Genomic DNA, 21,955 nt, shown 5'->3' with positions numbered 1-21,955 from the left:
GTGGAGATTCACCAAGGCAGCAAGTCATTATTTAATGTAAGGAGGATTTGTAATTTTCTCTAGAAAATTTCCAATTTACTTTCAAATTTTTAAAAATGAAATAGCCACCAATGTATCCACTCTATTCAATTATTGACACTTAAGCATGTTAATCTTGTAATCTTAGTGCTTTTTTTTTAATTCCTTTTCAGCTCTCTAATGTCCTTTTCTGTTCTCTCACCTAGTTAGTACCCAGTATAACTTTTACAATTCCCCATCTATAGAACCACAACTACAAAAGGTACTTCTTAGCCCTGATGGCAGGTTGTGAATAAAGCAGCAACTGATTTCCAACTAAAAATTAATGGAATTCCTTCTTAAAAATCTTCTCTTGAAATGTTTTTATTGTAAAGAATTTTAAATATATACAAAAGTAGAATAGAAACAATGAATCCCCATATACACTCAGCTTACAGTTACTGATGTTCTACCATTAGATAGCATCCTTTTAAGGTGAAAACGTACCATTCATTTTTTTAAAAAAATTATTTGCGTACATAAGTGTATAAATTGAACCATATCACAATGGCTGTACTTTTTCGGTCTTTGTTTTTGTTTAAGTGCCTTTTTCTATTTCTTCCTTCGGAGTCTATGGTGCAGCCACAAGTCCCTAGATGATTCATGTTAACAACCTAGAATATACCTACATATTATCTATCAGTATGTGAAGATACATAATTACATGAGTGAAATCATTCATACTAAGTAGTTTTTGAAAGCATTTTTTCTATGCTATCAGAAAGTATATAGAAGTTCCCATAAACAAAATAAGAAATGCGTGCTTCCTTCAAGACCATATTAATATTTTAAATGCTTACCATTAACTGGCAGGTTTTTTACGAGCTCTACACATTCCTTATCTGTGACAGTTACTCCCATGTTTTCCAGAACATCTCCTACATCACTGACATCAACCTCTCCCCCTTCAACATAACAAAATGGTCACAGATTAGTAGAGAGAAGGGCCTAACCACAGCCCCCCCCAAACCTGTTGACCCTTTACAGCTTCAGCTACAATAGCTGAATGAGCAAACACACACAATATGTTAACTGTTCGCCACTGTCATTAATTGGGGGTAGAAATAGAATTTCTCTCTTACGCTTAGTAAAGTAATAGACATACTGATGCAGTTTATATAATACAAATTAGGACACTGTAGGCATAAGATCCATTTATTTTGTAAGGATATTATCTCTCCCCTAATCTCTTAACGATAACGGAATTTTATCTCTGTGAAAGTTTGCTGTATCATTAGCTATGCTAATTCAAATTTAGGCTTTCAAAATCAAGAATAGTGACTATTCTTGGCAAATATTCCAGAAACTAAGAAATTTGCTACTATAAATTCACACTGAAAAATTAGTGCTAAAATGCAAATGTTCTAATGTGTAATTCTGGGCAACTGTATGCAGATATTCATCAATATAGAAGAAAAATGGGTAGAATAGAATAAAAAAGGGAATGTGAAAATGATGGTTCTATATAAAAATATAAATTAGCTAAAGAATAAAGACATTAGATTTATAGAAACTTCTAATTAACCTGTAATAGTTTCCACTGCTTCCATCAATTTTTTGAGCTCCGTCTTCCCATTAGCTGTAAGAAATATCATAATTTGGCAATATTATAAAAAGATAAAGGAGCTAAATTAAGAAATAGAGATTCTCCCCACAATTTAATCTCACCAGCCAAAAACTTCTATGCAATGGATTGATTGCAAAGAATTCATTCTATGGTAGATAGAGGGTTAACCCAAGAAAGCTTTCTCTGTCTTATGCTTGCAGGAATGTTACAGTAGGCTAAGTATGTTGTTTGGTCTCTGATAGCCCTTCTGATGCAAACGCAAGCTTCTTCCCATGGTTGATGTTGAAAACATTTTTCATGTTCTATCTTTTACTAATACTTTTCTTTAGTTATTTCAACTATTAACTTGGAATGGCTGGTTATGTGTTCTCAATCTTTTGTTACCAGCACATGCATAAAGTTTGGGTAAATGTTTCTACCTTTCTATGTTTGGGAAAAAAGAAATCATTAGCTAAAGCTAGAGAGTTATAGCAATATGGCATTGTTCCAATATCAGGAAGGATTGATCAACCCCCTAAGACCAACTACTTTATTTACTGGGCCAAGTACAAAATGAAAACGTGGGACCCCTTGTTCAAAAATCAGGAAAAAAAGCTTTGCTTTTTTTTTTTCTTCCACAGTCTTGTTCCCAAACTGTCATGGTGGTGTTTTTGTTTTAGTTTTTGTTTATAAGTCAGCTGGTAAATGTTGCACTGTCACAGGCATGGCATCTTCTAGGGTTGAGTGCAGAACCTCACAGGCACCCTGGGTGGTCCCATTACTCAGCATGCACGAGGCTCACTAGCAGCAGACTTCCTTCCTTCCTCCTGCCGCCAGAACCACACATCTGAAAATTGAGTCACGTGTCTCACTTTCCTATGCACTGGTTGCCTCAACTCACTATGGACAGGCGACTCCCAAGAGTAATGCAGCCTTGACATGGGGACACACTAGATACCTGGAAGGGGATGAGGAACAGGCTTGACCCTGCCAGCCCAGAGTGGGGACTGCTGCTGCCATGTCTTGTCACAAGATGCCTTCAGGTACAGGTTGCCAATGCCAGCCCTCCCTGCAACCATGCCCAGGTCCCTGCTGGGGTCAGGGGATGCAGATGTTGCCAGGCATGGTGGTGAAAGGGAGGTTGGCCATACCAGAGGCTGTGGAGTGGTTGATCCAGAATACATCCTGGGGACTAAATGGCAGGGGCAGTAACATGCCTGAACCAGGGTGCCAAGCCCCAGCCATGCTCTAGTTTCCCATCAGACTTCAATTAGGAAACACAAATTCAAAGATAAAATTGTGAAGACTCTCTTGTGGCACTTGGGCAGCTCAGTCGGTTGGGCGGCCGACTTCGGCTCAGGTCATGATCTCACGATCCGTGGGTTCGAGCCCCGCGTCGGGCTCTGTGCTGACAGCTCGGAGCCTGGAGCCTACTTCAGATTCTGGGTCTCCCTCTCTCTCTGCCCCTCCCCTGCTCACGCTCTCTCTCAGTCTCCAAAATAAATAAACATTAAAAAATTTAAAAGCAAATTATGAAGACTCTCTTGATGGCCAAATCAGAGCACTAAACCCCAAGCATGGCACTCTTGAGATCACGGCTCTGTCCAACTAACCTCACTGGTTGCACACCACCATTCCCCAAAGCAAAATAAAGGAAGGCCTACAATTTCACAAATCTATAAACCAAAAGCCTCAAGAGGATAGCTGACTGCATAAACCATAACCCCTGTTCCTTAGGTCTTTCTAACATTTCTGAGTGATGTTTTAAAACATAATGAGAAGGTAAGTGATTCGACTTGAAGAACGTGAAGCTGGAATGGGCAGGTGACAGAGAAGCCAAGCATGTGCAAGAGAAGCAAAGAAGCTTAAGACTATACCTTTTTTCTGTTAATGAGCCAGTTTCCCCATTGCAGAACTTAAGGCTTGTCTAAGTTGTGGTTGGTTACAGGCTCCTTTAGGCATTAACAGTCCTCAGCTGGGGACAAAGCAAAACTATCTGCTGCAATCTGGTGTTGGGCTTATTACCTGGAAATATATACTGTTAACCTCAATGAAGATGACTAGGAAACAGTTTTCCTTTATTGATTTATCTTGATTTGATTTAGTTTTATTTTATCTTCTTCAGTTCTAGTCTCACGGAGACTTTTTAGGGAAGGCCTCCTGGGCTTCAAATCACATGGTGCATGTATATTTGAGGCAACTGTCAATGAATACAAAACAAAACACAAAAAGCAGCTAACTACCTACCAATACTCTGATTTCCTCTCAGAGCGTAGAATCATAAATGGAAGTGGATGCCCAGACAGATACTACATCTCTACCGCCCCACCTCCGCCTCACATTTATTTAGGTGCAGCCACGTGACCGGTTCTCCACAAAGGGATGGCTACGGAAATAACGTGCGCACTCTCTCTCCTTCATGCTCTCCTTTCCATTCCATTATTAGATAGAAACGATGACAAGGCCTTAAAAAGGAATCCAACAGGCAAGGAACCTGGATCCCTGTATCGCTGAATGGAGAAGAGCCACTGTCCATTACCCAAAGATACTCTCGCCTTGGACTTTCACGGGGGAAAGAATTTAACTTCTGCTGCATTTAACCGGGACATAATTTTAGGTTTGTTTTTAAATAAAAATGTAGTTTACCCTAAATAATACGTGATCTGTTCTTAAATGAAGACTGTTCATCCCTGTCTTTGCAAATGCTTCTAATTTCTTTTGGTATACCAAATATCACTAGTTAATATACATTCTCTTACACAAGCCCATAAATGTAAACTCCTAAGGCTCATTATTATCTACAATGCTTACCACTAAGTGGCAGATTTTCTGCCAGAGCTTCACGTTCCTTTTCTGTGAGTTCAATTCCCAGATTTTCCAGAACTTTGTCTAGGTTATTGGCTTTAACCATTCCTCCTTAAGAAACAAACAGGAAGTAATCACAAAAAAAAATATTGCGTGATTTCCAAAGATTATATATAATTTTTTTTCTCACATGCATTTTAGTATGATAAAAAAAACAAAGGAAAAGGTACAATTTATTTGTATTAGTGAACAGGCATATAAGGTTGACTCAGTAAATCACCTAAAATGATGTCAAGAACAACTTAGATAAAATGTTCTGAGGTTGGGGGTGCCTGGCTGGCTTAGTCAGTAGAATGTGTGACTCTTGATCTTGGCGTCGTGAGTTCAGGCCCCACATTGGGCATTTAGCCTACTTAAAAAATATTCTGAGGTTGAAGCATTACTGGGTGACAGGCTGTGATTATGTGTTTAAAGTTACTATTTGTAGTATTAAGTAATACTCATCTGTTAAAAGAGGGGCCAAAAGAATAGCAATGATAGGACTGTCCCCATGGGGAATACAGAGAGAATACTGTGCAGGTCTGTCCCCAAAACAAAGCCAAGGTATCAGCTGAGAGGGATAGTTCAAGATTCAGATCATCAATGTTCTGCTATTGCAATATACAAAAAGTGTATTAAAGATGAAAAGACTATAAAAATGGACTCAATGCTCTCAAAGAGAAGTGTCACGAATAACACATTCACCACAAAATTCTCCAAGGAATGTTGCTGACTGGAATTATTCCAAGTATCTGGGATGTCAGGAGGCCAACTGCCACCTGCAAGAGGCTTCTCTCATTAAATAGCAGCAAACCTTCTACCCTTTTCCTCTTTCCCTTCCTACTTCCCCTTCTGGTCTCTTTTTCTAAGGACCTACAGGAAGAGGAAGTAAAAAAGCATTTTGGCCACAATACCATGCTTCTTTTCCACATTTGCTGTTGCTGCTATTGTTGTTAACTGGTCTTTAGGAAAGAATGTTTTATAGAAAATAACTTGAGGGGCGCCTGGGTGGCTCAGTTGGTTGGGCGTCCGACTTCGGCTCAGGTCATGATCTCACAGTTTGTGAGTTCGAGCCCCGCGTCAGGCTCTGCTCACAGCTCAGAGCCTGGAGCCTGCTTCCAGTTCTGTGTCTCCCTCTCTCTCTCTGCCCCATCCCCACTCATGCTCTGTCTCTCTTTGCCTTAAAAATAAATAAAATAAAAAAATAAATTAAAAAAATAAAAAATAAAATAACTTGATTTGTGCCATAAAATTATTAAAGATCACTCCAAAATCCTTTGTATTGTTGTTGGGCAAACACTCAGAAAAACTGCCTATGATATTCTGTATATTATGTGTTGTATAAATTAGATTTCAAATGATTCTTTGGGGGTGCTATTTAGAAATATTCTCCAAGAGTGAATGGATCCCTTGCAATACTATACCATGGGTGATTATGCAAAAGTACTTAACATAATGAAATAAAAAAAATCTAAATACAGGAATGTAGACATGACTCAAAACCTGGGGGTAAGATGTTTGTGTTGATATTTGTGTTGACATTTAGCAGACTTTTCTGCTAATCATGGTTCTTAAATACCTTTTACAGACTTCACACCATCCAACAATCTGTTCTTATACACCTTTCCAGTAGCTATTAAAAAAGAAAAACCATAATTTATATCCAAAGGAAAAGAACATGGACACACAGTTTTTGGGCAACTGGGTAATTCTAGGAGCAATCTTTTTTACTCTTTCCCTAGGAAATCTGTTCTATCTCCTCATCAAATAAAAATTATTTTAGGAAAAAAATTGTGACAAAAATGTACCCAGTGTTCAGCAACCAAGAAGACTGCTGGGAAGACTATACTGTGCAGGAAAAAAAAAATCACTACTTCTTTATGTCCCCTCCCCCTTTTTTTTTTAACCTGTGTCTCACTTCCCTCAGTTTCCTTCCTATCATGCAGGCCTCTCAGGGGCGTGACTGGGTAGTGTTACTACAACCTGCATCAACTCTGATGGCAATATGGTTATGGTTAAAGAGCTGGGTTGACAGGTTGAATCTGTACGTCAGCAAACTTAGTTTGTTTTAAAAATTATTTTCAGTACTTTTTAGGAGAAACAAAGAGACAACAATTTAGAACTGCTGACAATGACCCCCAAAACCAATGTCCCCAGAAAGGCTGTTCTGAGACTTATATGGCTCACCGTCGATAGGCACCGTCTGTCTCAGCCTCACTAGTTCCTTTTCAGGGAGCTCGATCCCCAGGGCTCCCAGGACCTTTAGCAGATCGTTGGCATCAATCTTTTTTCCTTTCAAAAGACAGGAACATCAGTGCGTGACAATTTGGAATCTAATGATTCCAGATAATGAAAAAATGATCACCTTCAGCTCGGAAGCAGCGAGCGAGTAAAAGGAAACACATACAACTACACAGAATCACAGGGAGGCCACAAATAGAACACAGGTCCTTAATCTCCTAAAAGGCATACTCTCTTAGTGATGGATCTGTGTGCATCTAATGCAGCAGAGGGTAGATTTGCTTTTAAGATTGGCCAGCAAATTAGAATGATGGAAATCATGGAAATTTATAATTTTGGCAGGGGAACTTAGAATTCTGGGGAGATCCTAAATTACGTGATTTTTCTCTTCATATATGCCTATCAAGGTATGGGATTATTTGAATATTAGTGAGGTAAGTGATATTATTGCTTTATTAAAAACATTTGGGCCAGATTTCTTACCAAGACACAGAATTTTCATTGTATTTTTAAAATTTAAGTTGTACAAATAAATACAGCATAAGATTCTGAAAACAAGTATTCAATGAGACATAATATAAAGACATATAAACAGTTTGGGGAAGTTGAGGAGATATTTTAAAAATAGTACAATTTTATAGTAACTTGCCACTCACCAGAAAACATTTTCAATGCATCCATTAACTTTTTCACTTTAACCTTCCCATTATCTGTTAAGAGAGCCATGTAAATCAAATACAAATATAACACCGGCACTCATTAGCAATATGGAATTTAAAAAAGAAAGCAATATATGTATACTCTAATATTGTATCCTATATTCGTCTTGAGCCAGAAGTTCTAAAATATTACTAGAGCTTTGATTCATTGAACTACAGAAAATTAAACCTCTGGTAGTTAAGGATGAGATATAAAATTAAGTCACCGTTTCCCACAGAGTCTGCTTCATGACTCCTATACGTTGGGAAACTCTCCACTGTTTACATCAGGCACACGGAACAGAATTTACAATTTTTGTGTGCTACATATTAATGTTTGTATCTGGCTCTTACAATTGATCTCCTTATGTAATAGGCTGGTACTTAGTAGTTCCTGACTTTTTTTGTTTTTTTTTTTTTTGACACAGAGTTTCTTACTCCTTTATTCCCTATGAGTAAATTAATGATCACTTCAGTGATTGGCTTGAGATAATTTTAAAAGGAGAGATTCTGTATATTTTTAAATCAATATTTAAAGACATTAACATGAAAGCATATTACAAAGATAGAAATTTGGGATTCTATAGGATCTCAGATTCATTTTTCCTTACTAGGCCAAAAACAACAAAGACATTGCATTTGCACAAATTATTATTTTTTTGTCTAATTTGTAGATGACAAATATGTAAATAGAAGCTTCATGTCATTTTTGTTCTTTATTATCTTCTGGCTCTAAAAGTACAGAGCAGGCCAATATTCGTTTTTAAACAATTTATGAGATATAATTTGCATACCAAACAAATTCATCCATTTCAAGTATACAAGTGAACAGTTTTAGGATATAGACTGAATTCTGCAACTATCACTGTAATCTAATTTTGGAACATTTTCATATTCCACAAAAGAAACCTCATTATAAAAAAAGAAACCTCATACCATTAATTTGCAGTTCCTATCTATAGCCCAAACCGCAGTCCTAGACAATCACTAATCTATCTGTGTCAGGGAAAGTGTCGGGACTAAGTGTCAGTATATTATATGAGGAAAAGATTTCTAAAAATCCAAATGGAAACATTAATATGTAGTACATACAGATCTGCTTATTCTGGACATTTCCTATAAATGGAATCATACAATACGTGCTCTTTTGTGACTGGCTTCTTTCACTTAGCATAATATTTTCATTGAACCACCGCATTTCAGCCCTAATTCAGCTTCAATTGTATTTCAGTGTTTCTAGTTCTCCAAGGGAGCTGCCTGAGAATGTGGCCTTTATTTAGATCATGGAATTTGAAATAGGAGTGGGATATTATGTAGCTTCAGAAAAAGGCAAAATTCTGTATGTTATAGCCTGAGTGTTTGCAGACTGCTCTGAGAAAATGAATGAGTGCTATCGTACGGCTTTGGAATGTGCCTCTCATGTTTAATCTCCCACATTTTCTCTTTTATTTTCCTATTTTTTCTGTATCTCCTCTAGACCGTTTTTCATGCTATTTTCACCCCTAATTATTTATCTATTCCTCACTTTTTGTAGTCCTAATCAAACAACTATGTTTTTAGCATTCCTTTGGATCCAGAATTAAAAAGATTGATGAAATATGTTAATAAAATGACAAGAAAGAATATTACTTTATTTTCTTTCTGAGCTCATTTTTAAGTTTTTACAAATATCTTCTTACTGGCAAACAAACTTCTTCAGAGATGATTTTATAGAAGCTCACAACTCAAGTTATATTCAGTGATGCAAAAATTTATATGCTTACTCACCATCAACAGGTAGGTTCTTTATCAAATCGCTATTTTCCATTCCTGTGAGATTCATTCCCATGTTTTGCAAAGCAGTGTCTAGGTTAGCAACATCAACAATCCCTCCTTGGAAGAAAGAGAAGAATGTAAGCAACATTGAATAACCTTAGAATGTGACAATAGCTATGAATTACTGTGTGTTATAGATATTGGTTTCACCTTAAAGAAAAAGGTCGAATGTATATTCGGTTGTATCTAAGAGTGTCAGTAATAAAGGTGGAATTAGAATTTCCTCCAATGAGTAATTGTGGAAATCCATTCATATAATTAGCTTTTAAAGACTGTGGCAGAACTTCAAGATGATTTACAGAAATACAGAAAACAAAATTCATATGCTTCTGCCAGTAGGAAAGTATTATTTTTGTTTGCTGAACAGTTTACATGGTTCTTTCCTCTGAATAAATTTTCCCAAAAATGTCTAATAATTTCTCTCATTTTGTGAGACTGAAATATATATATAGTAGAATATGCATGACATACATTTACCATTTTAACCATTTTTCAGGATAGAGTTCAGTGGCATGGAATATACTCACCTTGTTTTAGAACCATCACCCACTATCCATCCCAGAACCTTTTACCTTCCCAAATTAAAAGTCCGTACTCCTCAAACAATACTCCTCATTCCTCCCTACACCCAGCCTCTGTCTCTATGAATCTGACTGCTCCAGGTTATCTTACATTAATAGAATCATACAGTATCTGTCTTTTTGTGATTGGCTTATTTCACTTAGCAAAATGTCTTCAATGTTCACCATGTTGTAGCCTGTGTCACAATTTCTTTCCATTTTAAGGTTGATGAACACACAGACTGAGCCCATCTCTTGGCTCTTTGAATAGTGCTGGATATACAAATTTGGATACGCACTACAAAAGTCTGAATGTCTGTGTGCCCCCCTACCCCCTGCCATTCATATATTGAAAACCTAATTCTCAAATTGATGGTATTAAGAGATGGGTCCTAGGGGCGCCTGGGTGGCTCAGTCGGTTAAGCGGCCGACTTCGGCTCAGGTCATGATCTCACGGTCTGTGGGTTCGAGCCCCGCGTCGGGCTCTGTGCTGACAGCTCAGAGCCTGGAGCCTGCTTCCGATTCTGTGTCTCCCCCTCTCTCTGACCCTCTCCCGTTCATGCTCTGTCTCTCTCTGTCTCAAAAATAAATAAATGTTAAAAAAAAAAAAATTAAAAAAAAAAAAAAGAGATGGGTCCTTTGGGAGGTTATTAGGTCATGAGGGCAGAGCCCTTATGAATGAGATTAGTGTCTTTATAAAGGATAACCTGCAGAGATCCCTTGCCCCTCCCACCTTGAAATGATACAATGCGAAGTCACTGTACAAATACAACCCAAAGGAGGGCCCATGCTGGCATCCTGATCTTGGACTCTAGTCCCCAGAACTGTGAGAAATGAACTTCTGTTGTTTATAAGCCATCCAGTCCCTGGAAATTTATTATAGCAGCCTGAATGAACTAAGACACATGCCCAGAAATGGAATTGCTGAATCATGTAGTAATTTTAAGTTTTTGAGGAACTGCCATACTGGTTTTCATAGTGGCTGCACCATTTCACGCTTCCACCACCAGCGCACAAGTGTTCCAACTTCTCCACATTCTCACCAACACTTGTTATTTTCTGTACCTTTTTGAAAAATTTTATTTTTTTAAATGTTTATTTTATTTTATTTTTTTTTTTAATTTTTTTTTTTCAACGTTTTTTATTTATTTTTGGGACAGAGAGAGACAGAGCATGAACGGGGGAGGGGCAGAGAGAGAGGGAGACACAGAATCGGAAACAGGCTCCAGGCTCCGAGCCATCAGCCCAGAGCCTGACGCGGGGCTCGAACTCACGGACCGCGAGATCGTGACCTGGCTGAAGTCGGATGCTTAACCGACTGCGCCACCCAGGCGCCCCTTTAAATGTTTATTTTTGAGTGGGGGGAGAGGAGAAAGCATGAGCGGGGTGTAGTGGGGGGGGCAGAGCAAGGATAGAGGATCCAAAGCACAGCGTGATGTGGGTCTCAAACTCACGAACTGTGAGATCATGACCTGAGCTGAAGTTGGATGCTTAACTGACTGACTGAGCCATGCAGGCGCTTCTGTCCCTTTTTATAAAATCGCCATCCTATGGGGTGTAAGGTGGCATCTCATTGTAGTCCACTATAAGTCTAACTGTTCATTTGTAGGTAGTCAGAATGCACTGTGGTTGCCCGTAGGGTTTTTTGTTTTGTTCTGTTTTGGTGTTCTGTGACTTCCTTACGATATGATTAACCAGAGACCTCTTAAGCAACATTTTAGGACTCATTACGTGCCCTGTGTTTTAGGACCCATGTCTTTGAACAATCACAAAAAATTACCAACTGTTAGGTCTTCAAATTAGCATTTTCTTTCTTTGTCTCTGTTAGCTCTTTTGTATGCTGTTGGATAAATTGGCAGATTTTTCACTCTGACCCTCAGGCCTCTTACTCCTCCTTCCTGTTTGTAACGTTTTTGTCTCTATGCTGGAATCTTGGTAATTTTTTCAGAGTTCTATTCCAGTAATCCAATTAATTCTTCATTTACATCTGCTAATAAAACCATTATGTTTTTAAATTTTTCAGGCTAGACGTTTCATTTCTAGAAATTTTGACTCCTTTCAAATCCATTTTTTCCTGTGCTAGTTTTTAAGAGTATTTCCATTTTCCTTTTGTGAATTTAGTCATTTAAAGCATACTTATTTTATGGACTATCTAAAATATTTGTATCATATGAAGTCTTTGGGGGTTCCATTTTTTATCGTATATATTGGCAAATTTTTTTTAAATATACTTTATTGTCAAATTTGTTTCCATACAACACCCGGTGCTCATCCCAACAAGTGCCCTCCTCAATGCCCATCACCCACTTTCCCCTCTCCCCCAACGCCCATCAACCCTCAGTTTGTTCTCAGTTTTTAAGAGTCTCTTCTGGTTTGCCTCCTTCCCTCTCTAACTTTTTTTTTTCCTCTTCCTCTCCCCCATGGTCTTCTGTTAAGTTTCTCAGGATCCACATAAGAGTGAAAGCATATGGTATCTGTCTTTCTCTGCCTGACTTATTTCACTTAGCATAATACCCTCCAGTTCCATCCACATTGCTACAAAAGGCCAGATTTCATTCTTTCTCATTGCCAATGTAGTATTCCATTGCATATATAAACCACATCTTCTTTATCCATTCATCAGTTGATGGACAGTTAGGCTCTTTCCATAATTTGGCTATTGTTGAAAGCACTGCTATCAACATTGGGGTACATGTGCCCCAATGCATCAGCACTCCTGTATCCCTTGGGTAAATTCCTAACAGTGCTATTGCTGGGTCATAGGATAGATCTATTTTTAATTTTTTGAGGAACCTCCACACTGTTTTCCAGAGCGGCTCTACCAGTTTGCATTCCCACCAACAGTGCAAGAGGGTTCCCATTTCTTCACATCCTGGCCAGCATCTATAATCACCTGATTTGTTCATTTTAGCCACTCTGACCACTCAGCGTGAGGTGGTATCTCAGTGTGGCTTTGATTTGTATTTCCCTGATGATGAGGGATGTTGAGCATCGTTTCATGTGTCTGTTGGCCATCTGGATGTCTTCTTTGGAAAAGTGCCTATTCGTGTCTTCTGCCCATTTCTTCACGGGGTTATTTGTTTTTCAGGTGTGGAGTTTGCGAATTCTTTATAGGTTTCGGATACTAGCCCTTTATCCAATATGTCGTTTGCAAATATCTTCTCCCATTCCGACGGTTGCCTTTTAGTTTTGTTGATTGTTTCCTTTGTAGTGCAGAAGCCTTTTATCTTGATGAGGTCCCAATAGTTCATTTTTGCTTTTAATTCCCTTTTGGCAAAATTTTTTCATCTTTTGTAATTTTCTGTTTCAAGTTCATTTTAAGAAAAGTTTTATAGGGAAAATTCTTCTGACCATGATGTGAGGATGAATTTCTTGAATACTAGAGTTACTACAATGCTGGTGCAAACTTTAAAAAAATTTTCTTTTAATATTTATTTCTGTTGAGAGAGAGAGAGAACGCACGTGCATGTGAGTGGGGGAGGTGCGGAGAGAGACTGAGACAGAGAACCCAAAGCAGGCTCTGCACTCTCAGCACAGAGCGTGACATGGGGCTCAAACCCACAAACCATGAGATCATGACCTGAGCCAAAGTCACACACTCAACTGACAGAGCCACCCAGGTGCCTCACTTTTTGTTAAATTTTTGTGAGTTCCTGGGCCATGCAGGGAGTGCAGATATGAATTGGAACCAACATGAACATAGGTCCATAGTCATGAATTTTCAAAGAAGACATTTCTTCATGATCTTAGAATCCATGACTATACACATAAACTTCCTTTTACCTACTTGTGCTGATTAGACATTTTTCTAGTTTACCATTTCCTTAAGGGTGAAGTTATTCAAGAGTTCTACTTTTATGTGGATTTTTGCTTCCATCTTAAGGTAAAAGAATGGTACAGGAGGCCATTTCGTAAAATAAATACAGAAAAGATCTTTGGAAAAAACATGAATGTAGTTTTACACACACATACACACACAGTGGTAAAGGCTTCTCATCTGCTTTTCAGATTCAGATTCATCTGCTTTTTTGCTATACCTGTCACTCACCTTTAAGGGTTTTTACACCATCCATCAACCTATTTTGGTACACCTTTCCAACAGCTGTAAGAAAGAAAGAAATCAGACCACACCCATGAGAGATTAAGTTAGGCATTTAGGAAAGACAGACATCATAATTTACCCCCAGAAAAGGCCTAATTTAATTGTAAATAACCAAGAAAACAATTAACAAGTAGAAAAAATTTTCAATATGGCTCCCTGGCTTCTGAGGGAGTTATTATGGGCACTCTACTATGCTGAAACACACACATCTTAATTCCCTATGCCTCCCTTTAATTTCCCCATTTTCCCTTTCTGGTATTTTCTCACTCTTTTTACTTTCCTGTATGTCCCTGTTTATTCTTGAGGATGCCTTCTGACTAGAATCAAAAGTTAGAATAGACACTTCCTTGACTTAATACCAGGTTAGTGACTGAAGGGGCCAATGATTCTATAAATAAAGTGGCACTGCTGGGGTTACTTCTTAAACTGGAACTGCATAATTCCTTCTAAATCCTGTTCTTATCAAATGGAAATAATTCTAGAACTTCTCAAAAAATAAACACAAGTCTAAGTTCCTTAAAGGCTACATTGTTTTTTTAAATACTCACCATTGACTGGCAGATATTTCTTTAGTTTTGAGCACTCCTTATCTGTGAGCTCTATCCCCATTTTTTCCAGAATACTTTGAGTATCACTGACATTAACTTCTCCTCCTTCAAAGAAAGAAATGTAAGTAGATGAAAAGTTTGGATATGACCTAAAATCTCCAAAATATGAAAAAAAGAAGTCATTTATCTATTTAGCAGATCATGCAACAGCTATGAACAAAGTAGCATGAGACCTTTGCGCCATCAGACATCATGGAAACAGAATTGTTCCCTTTACTCAAAAAATTCAATATCTATAATTATGGAGTAAAGCAATTTTTTTTGAGTAAAGCAATTTAAGCAAGATATAAGTGGCTTGGGGGATTCCAAGTTATTTAAAATATCACAGATATTTAAAATTCAGTGTCTCTGTTATTACCTTAATTATGAGTGTTGTGTCTGGTTTTACTTCACTACTTAATATGTTAATTCAGCATAATGTGCATTTGCCTTTGAGAACATTTAATTCTATTACACAAGTGAAGTAAGTACATTAGTTCAAGTTTGTAGTTTACAAAACACGGGCTACATCTTTTAAGATGTTTTGCAGTACAGACAAGTAGTTAAGTAAAGGGTATGTAAGTGAGATAGAAGGGAATGAAAGAACTGAGCAATATTTAATACTCACGAGGCATTACATGCACATGGAGAACCTGTTCACTAAATATATGCTAGGCTAAATGTATAAGAAGCGTTAAATATTTGCGATACTCTAAAATTGCTTGAGGCACCAAATATTCAAGATGTGGAAAATATTTATGACACTTGTTCAAATGACTCTAATTTGGCAATCCATTGGTGACACCATTTTTAGGTCTTCTGTGTCCTCTGCTCAAGGAACACAAAACCTATGGCTCTTTGATGGCCTTAATGGCAAGCTACAACTATTAGCTACAGGTACTTGTCCTTGTGTCTTTCTTTTTTTGTTTTTGTTTTTTTTTTTAAGTTTATTTACTTTGAGATAGAGTGGCGAGAGGGGCAGAGAGATTGAGAGAGAGAGAGAGAGAGAGAGAGAGAGAGAGAGAGAGAATATCCCACTGTGCTGTCAGTGCAGAGCCTGACATGGGGCTTGATCTCACGAACTGTGAGATCATGACCTGATACAAAGTCAAGAGTCAGATGCTCAACTGACTGAGCCACCCAGGTGCCCCTAACCCTGAGTCTTTCTGAAAGAGTTTGTGTCACAGGCTAGAGCACTTTCCATCTGTGGTCCATCTGCTTGAATCTCAATTCTGGTCCTTATAACCACATCAGCAGCAGGGAAAACTAATGCTGCTGAACAGAGAGAGACACAAAACTTATTATGCACATCACACACCTTAGATTCAAGTAGTGTAGTCCTTCCATTCACTCTACCCTGAATTTGTTAATGTATTCCATATTTCTGCCCCATTTTTGCTGTGTGTTTTTATTTTATTTTGTTTTGTTTTGTTTTGCTGTGTGCTTTTAAATGATGTAATACTGTGTGACTCAAACATTTTAACTGGGTCCATGAGCCTTTCTGTCCTGCGCACTCTGGGCTAGTACTTTGAGGCTACGTTTGCAGAAAGTCAGTTTCCCTTCATGACACTCAGATTATGCATATCAAAGTACTGTTTGGAAGAAACCTCAGAGGATAAAGAATTTTTTATCAAGCATTGCACTTCAGTATATAGTGTAAATATCAAAAGTTAAAATTCCATACAATTTATCACATATACAAGGACTACTTGGAGTAAAAGAGGGTATTAAAAATAATTCGTTAAAATTAATCTCCCTCCGTGGTAAACCATAACAATCGAGGATGTAAGATCACTCTGAAGTTAAACTCTAGGCTAGGAGTCAGCCAACTTTTCTATAAAAGTTTATAAACAATAGGAAATATTCTAGGTTTTGTAGGACTTATGATCTCTGTCACAACTACTCAGCTCCACCTTTGTATGGTAAAAGCAGCCATAAATAATGCACAAACTAATGGGCTGGATGTGTTCCAATGAAATTGTTTACACAAACGGAAGCAGATTTGGCCCAAGGGTCAGAGTTTGCCAACCCGTAGTTTAGACAATTAAAGTAGAAACACTTCCCCAATAAAATGGTAAAATGGCAGAGTAAAAAGGTAGTGAGGGAGAGTTGGAATAGAGCATTAAAATATAACTTAATGTACGAATTAGGAGCTTAGAGTCACAGTAATTGTTCACTAACCTGTAACAGTGGCCACTGCATCCATCAATGTGCTGAGCTCAACCTTCCCATTAGCTACAAGGAAAGCCAAAATAAGGTAATAAGGCCAGAGAGCCATATATAAACAGACAAAAAATAGGGTAAATTGGGAAATAAGAGATCGAAGTTCATTAGCTCCACTGCTTTATCTGACTCAACTATAAGGATATAAACCCTGGATTTAAAGAATTAACTCCACATTAGTTGAGGGAGAGTCTTTATCTCTTGGACAAAATGGAGTCTTGAATGAACCTCTTGAATTTGAAGGCTGCTCTCCATCTTACTGGCAGGGTGAGAGGTCCCAGTGACTTATTTGGCTGTGTAGCAATTTATCAGCTTTGGTTCAGCCACATTTGTCAGAGGAGTCTTTGGGGACCACCTTTCTTGTCTTCTTACCTTTTCCCAATTTGTCTTTCTCTAGTTTCTTTGTCTATCACAACTGTCTTGGGATTTTTGATCACATAAATTGGTGACCTGTTTCTTCGATTAACACTATATACACTTGTGTGTAAAGATAGGTATGTATTTCTCTTTAACCCTAAAAGATGGGTAGATATTTCAGAGAGTCTCCAAACTGAAAGGACTTGTGGTAACATAATAACTAGTTACAAAGGGGATTCAACAGTTCACTGAAAGCTAATGGGTTAATAAAAATTCTACGTGATGAGTCGAATGTGCAGACTTGCTCTCCTATGTCCTAAGGCTTCATGAAGTCCTTGTGTAACACTAGTAATTATTTTTTTTTTAAAAAAGGGTCATGAGTCATAAAAAAAGCAATAAACTTTAGAAGAATATTATGCCTTATTGGTAATAACTTGGAAGTAGGATGGTTCTGAGGGGGGGTTTCAAGAGAAGGCCAAGTTTGCACCTGTGTGCTAAGTATGAACAAGTATTCCCTTGTATACCAATGAAATTGGCCAGGATGTTGCTGGTTGTTTCAAAATGAGTATAATTTCTGCCAAACCTTCTTTGGAAAGCAGAAAACTGCATGACTGATGATTAGGCAATTGTCTTTTTGCTTTGATAACATTTATACCAATGATTTGGAGCCCTTTGGTTATGTACTGCTCAAATGAAGTGTTAGAAGGCCAGCCTATATTTGACGTTCCTCTTGAAGACTTTCTGTCACTTTGAATTATTTGTATTTTTCACTGTTTTTCATTTGTTTAGTCTAATTATTCCATCATTCCATTCATTCTTCAATATTTATTGCCTCTAAATATAAAATGATGTAGGTATGGTTTCTACTTACAAGAAAATCACAGTTCATAAACAAAGAAGAGTGACATAAAGACACTCACTTTTTGTACAATATGCTGAGTATATAATAATATATGTGTGAATAGGATGAATTTTAAACTAAGAGGAAGAGTAAATAAAGTGAATTCCAGGGATCAGGGAGCTCTGGAAAAGGTAAACTTTGAGATTAATTTTATAGACAAGAATTGGCCTGGTGAAATATGCCTAAGTATTTTTGTTCTAGGAGTTGGAGAGTATGTGGAAAAGGACAATTGGATAATCAAATCAGATGCCATGGTATAAGCATTAAATAACAAAGAAGATCTGTATATTAACTGAAGAAAATTTCATGAATTATCTACTAAATTTCAGGCACCATATGAGGCACTAAAAATTAAAATATATTTAATAATAAATTTAATATAATTTCTGAACAAGTCAGTTTCTGGGGTGAGACGGACAAGTAAACATACTGTAATAGAGCAGTTGGGTTGACGTACAGCAAATGATAAAATCAGGAGATGCTCCCGCTAAAATTCATCCATTTATAGCTACTGCTTTGCAACAGGGTGGAGAGCCGACTATATAAGAATCTTGAACCCTGCCTATATCCAATACTATGGTTCAGACACTGAGGTGTTATAGGGCAATGTGGAAGCAGGAAATAATATAAGATAAAGCTAAAAGGAAAGCAAGGGTCAGATCACAGACGTATGAAATAGTCAGCACTCCTAATTGGTAGGACTTGGTATTCAATGAGATGTGGCACTAAGAAAAAGTTGCAGTGAAAAATACCAATTCGGGTTTTCTAAAAAATATTTATTTATTTTTTGAGAGAGAGAGAGAGAGAGAAAGAGAAAACGAACAATTGGGGGAGGGGCAGAGAGAGACACACACACAGAATCTGAAGCAGGCTGTAGGCTCTGAGCTGTCAGCACAGAGCCCAGCACGGGACTCGAACTCATGGACAGCGAGATCATGACCTAAACCAAAGTTGGAGGCTTAACCGACTGAGCCACCCAGGTGCCCTGAAAAATGTCAATTTTTAAATTTGTTTTACTGAGAACATGATGGTGCCACCAGCTGAGAAAGGGAATGTATAATTAGGAGATAGTTTTTGGTAGGTATTTTTAAATATAGTGAATTTAAGATCTGAGGCTTTGCTGAGCAAGAATGAATTTGGCAGATACAACCCAACAGGAATCTGGATGTGGTTTTACCCAACCCATATTTGGGGAGGAATTTGGGCTGCAGAAAAACATCTAGAAGTTTTCAGCATATAATGACAGTTGGAAATAGGAGTGTGGATAATACTGTCCACTGAAAATTGTAACACGGAATTGTAAAAGTTAAAGTGATTAATGGGCTTAGGACACAACTATTTGAGGGATACTAATAATAGGGAAATTAGTCATATTTTTCTTCCTTCCTTTCTATTCTATAGCCTATGAGATTCATTTTGCTTCTTGTAAATTCATTACTGGGTCAGAAAGTAGTTATAATAGTTCTGTGTGTGATGCTTGGAATCCAAAAGAGAAGAGGTTAAAGATATGGGGCTTATAGAAATGAAGAGAAGGCTAGTTTCTTCTCTAAGCTTTGCAAAAATGTCATTTTGATACTAGGTAAAACTAATTATGGACACACTCATGTACAAGTGCAGAAAGTCTCCTGTAAGATACAGTAGTATGTGAAACACGCACCGGTAAGTGGTAGATTTTCTGTCACATCTTCGTGTTCCTTTTGTGTGAGCTTGATTCCCAAGTTTTCCAGGACAGTGTCCAGGTTATTCACCTTGACTTTGCCTCCTTAGGAAACATACAGGAATGAAACATGAAAAAAAATGAGTTTAAAATATTAGAAATATATTTTTGAATGTGAATTGTTATCTGAATATATATACTTTGTCATTATTACAATAAAAAACAAAAGAGGAAATGTACTTATGTGATTATTACTTTTCTGTATGAACTCCCATTTAACATGTCTAAGAGCATTAAATAATCAACAGAAAAATCAGAATTAGTAATTCTTCCTTTAAACCTTGAATAGAAGCCTGTATTATAAACAGCTCATGAAGGGATAGGCTACATGATTTGATTATAACCAATATTAGAGAGAATAGGAATGAGCTTTGATGATAGGACCTCATTAATTTATTAACTAGCTAATATTAAAACAGAGTGAAGATCATAAGGTAACCTTAAAAACAAGCAGAATCTTAGCACTTTTTTAGATAAAATTAATCATTTTAAAGTGAACACTTTAGTGGAATTTGGTACATATTCACAATGTTGTACAGATATCACTTCTAGTTCCAAAACATTTTCATCATCCCCAAAGGAGAGCCCATACATATTAAGTGGTCACTCCCTACTTCCCTCTCCACCCAGCCCCCCGCAACCCTAATCTACTTTTTGTTTCTATGGATTTGCCTTCATTCTTCCTTCATAACAAGTTTTCCTTACACAACTCCCTAAAAATTTGGTAATCCTTTTCTTCATAATTTGCTGTGTATGATTAGATTTTTTGGGTTGTGAGTATGGATTCCTAGAAAGATGTATTGAGACATTATAGCATAAAATATTATGATGATGAAAGTAACTAAGTAACTGGGGTGCCTAGGTGGCTCAGTCGGTTAAGCATCTGACTCTTGATTTCAGCTCAGGTCATGATCTCAGGGATGGTGAGTTCAAGCCCTGCGTCTGGCTCTGCACTGTCAGTGCAGGGCCTGCTTGGGATTCCCCTTCTCTCTCTTTCTCTCTGCACTCCCCCACTTACTATCTTTCTCTCTCAAAGTAAATAAATAAACTTAAAATAAAAGAAAGTAACTAAGTAATCTATACATAGGAAGCTAGACAGGACTCGTATCTAAATGATAAATGTGAACCTTGAAGATTTCAGATGTCTCTGCCTTTCTTATCAGGCTTTTAACCTACCCTTAGTGGATTTCACCCCATCCAACATTGCATTCTGAAATACGTTTCCAGCAGCTATAGGAAAAGGAACAATTCATGTCAGAAGGGAAATGGTATGAACATTCACTTACTTACAACTTCAGTAAAACAACTGTAATTGAGTGGGAAATGTGTTCTGTCTCGGTATTAAATTTAAAAAGAAGTTATGGAAAAGAAAACTGTCTCAGTGTGACAAATATATGTATTTTCTGGCAAGTAGGCGACTGACAGCTGAGGGAAACACTATTATGTTGGAACAATCACACATCTTTCCTTTTTCGGTTGACTTCCCCTTTTATTTCTTTTCCTAGTCCCCTCCAGTTTCCTTCCTTTTCTTCCTTAGGATATAGGCTGATCAACTACCTGACACTCAGATGGCAAAGCTATGGCTGAAGGGTTTGGTAAACTGCAGACTAAATCCAAATGACAATGCCTTTTCCTAATCAATTTCAGGATTTTTCAGAAAGCCCTCGACAGGTAAAAATTTTAAATTGTTCACACGGGCCACAAAACCAAGTTCCCTGGAAAGTCTTTGTGGCTTCTGTATAGCTCACCATCCATTGGCAGAGTTTCCTGCAGCTTTTTAAGCTCCTCAGCTGTGAGCTCGATCCCCATGCTTCCCAGAACTTTCTCCAGATCACTGACATGAACCTTTTTTCCTTTGAAAATACAAGAACATTAATGTCTGAGAATAATCATTCCATGAAATGGTGAAAAATTCATTCTCATTATAATGCATCCCCCCCATCTGAGGAAATGGAAGGGGAAAAGGAAACACGTTTACACAGAATTATGGGGAAGTCACATAATAGAACATAACCCCTTAGTGTTTACAAAAGGAAGGTCTTTTATTTCTGGGAACAAGTCTGCCCTGCTGAGAACAAATTTGTTTTACAATTGGCCAGCAAATTAAGATACTAGATGGAAAACATATAAATTCAGCTATCATTTATTGTATTTATTCTTGTCTCTGAATAATGTGGCTTTTTTCTTCATAATGACAATAATTTGATCCTGTCAAAGCTTTACAGTGTAACTGGAATAAGTGTACAATGCACAATATAATGATTCCACAACTCTAGACATTAATCGGTGCTCATGATAACAAATGAA

At 37.5% G+C, this 21,955-nt stretch overlaps 1 protein-coding gene across 1 annotated transcript in view; it reads right to left on the bottom strand.

Moving 5' to 3' along the window:
• The window catches only part of LOC122205887, a 256,567-nt gene that overhangs the window by 152,729 nt on the left and 81,883 nt on the right, over positions 1-21,955 (bottom strand). Inside the window, exons 24-36 of the mRNA XM_042914498.1 lie at positions 21,397-21,501; positions 20,825-20,878; positions 19,589-19,693; positions 16,632-16,685; positions 14,412-14,516; positions 13,810-13,863; positions 9,154-9,258; positions 7,345-7,398; positions 6,635-6,739; positions 6,027-6,080; positions 4,415-4,519; positions 1,583-1,636; positions 858-962 (exon numbers count right to left, since the gene is read on the bottom strand). Coding sequence (XP_042770432.1) covers positions 858-962; positions 1,583-1,636; positions 4,415-4,519; positions 6,027-6,080; positions 6,635-6,739; positions 7,345-7,398; positions 9,154-9,258; positions 13,810-13,863; positions 14,412-14,516; positions 16,632-16,685; positions 19,589-19,693; positions 20,825-20,878; positions 21,397-21,501 — 1,059 coding nt within the window. The remainder of the gene's footprint in view (positions 1-857; positions 963-1,582; positions 1,637-4,414; positions 4,520-6,026; positions 6,081-6,634; positions 6,740-7,344; positions 7,399-9,153; positions 9,259-13,809; positions 13,864-14,411; positions 14,517-16,631; positions 16,686-19,588; positions 19,694-20,824; positions 20,879-21,396; positions 21,502-21,955) is intronic.

The sequence above is a fragment of the Panthera leo genome, chromosome E1 (assembly GCF_018350215.1).
Source record: "Panthera leo isolate Ple1 chromosome E1, P.leo_Ple1_pat1.1, whole genome shotgun sequence".
NCBI lineage: Eukaryota > Metazoa > Chordata > Mammalia > Carnivora > Felidae > Panthera > Panthera leo.
Note: the sequence above shows the minus strand (reverse complement) of the source record. Positions and strands in the feature narration are given on the sequence as shown.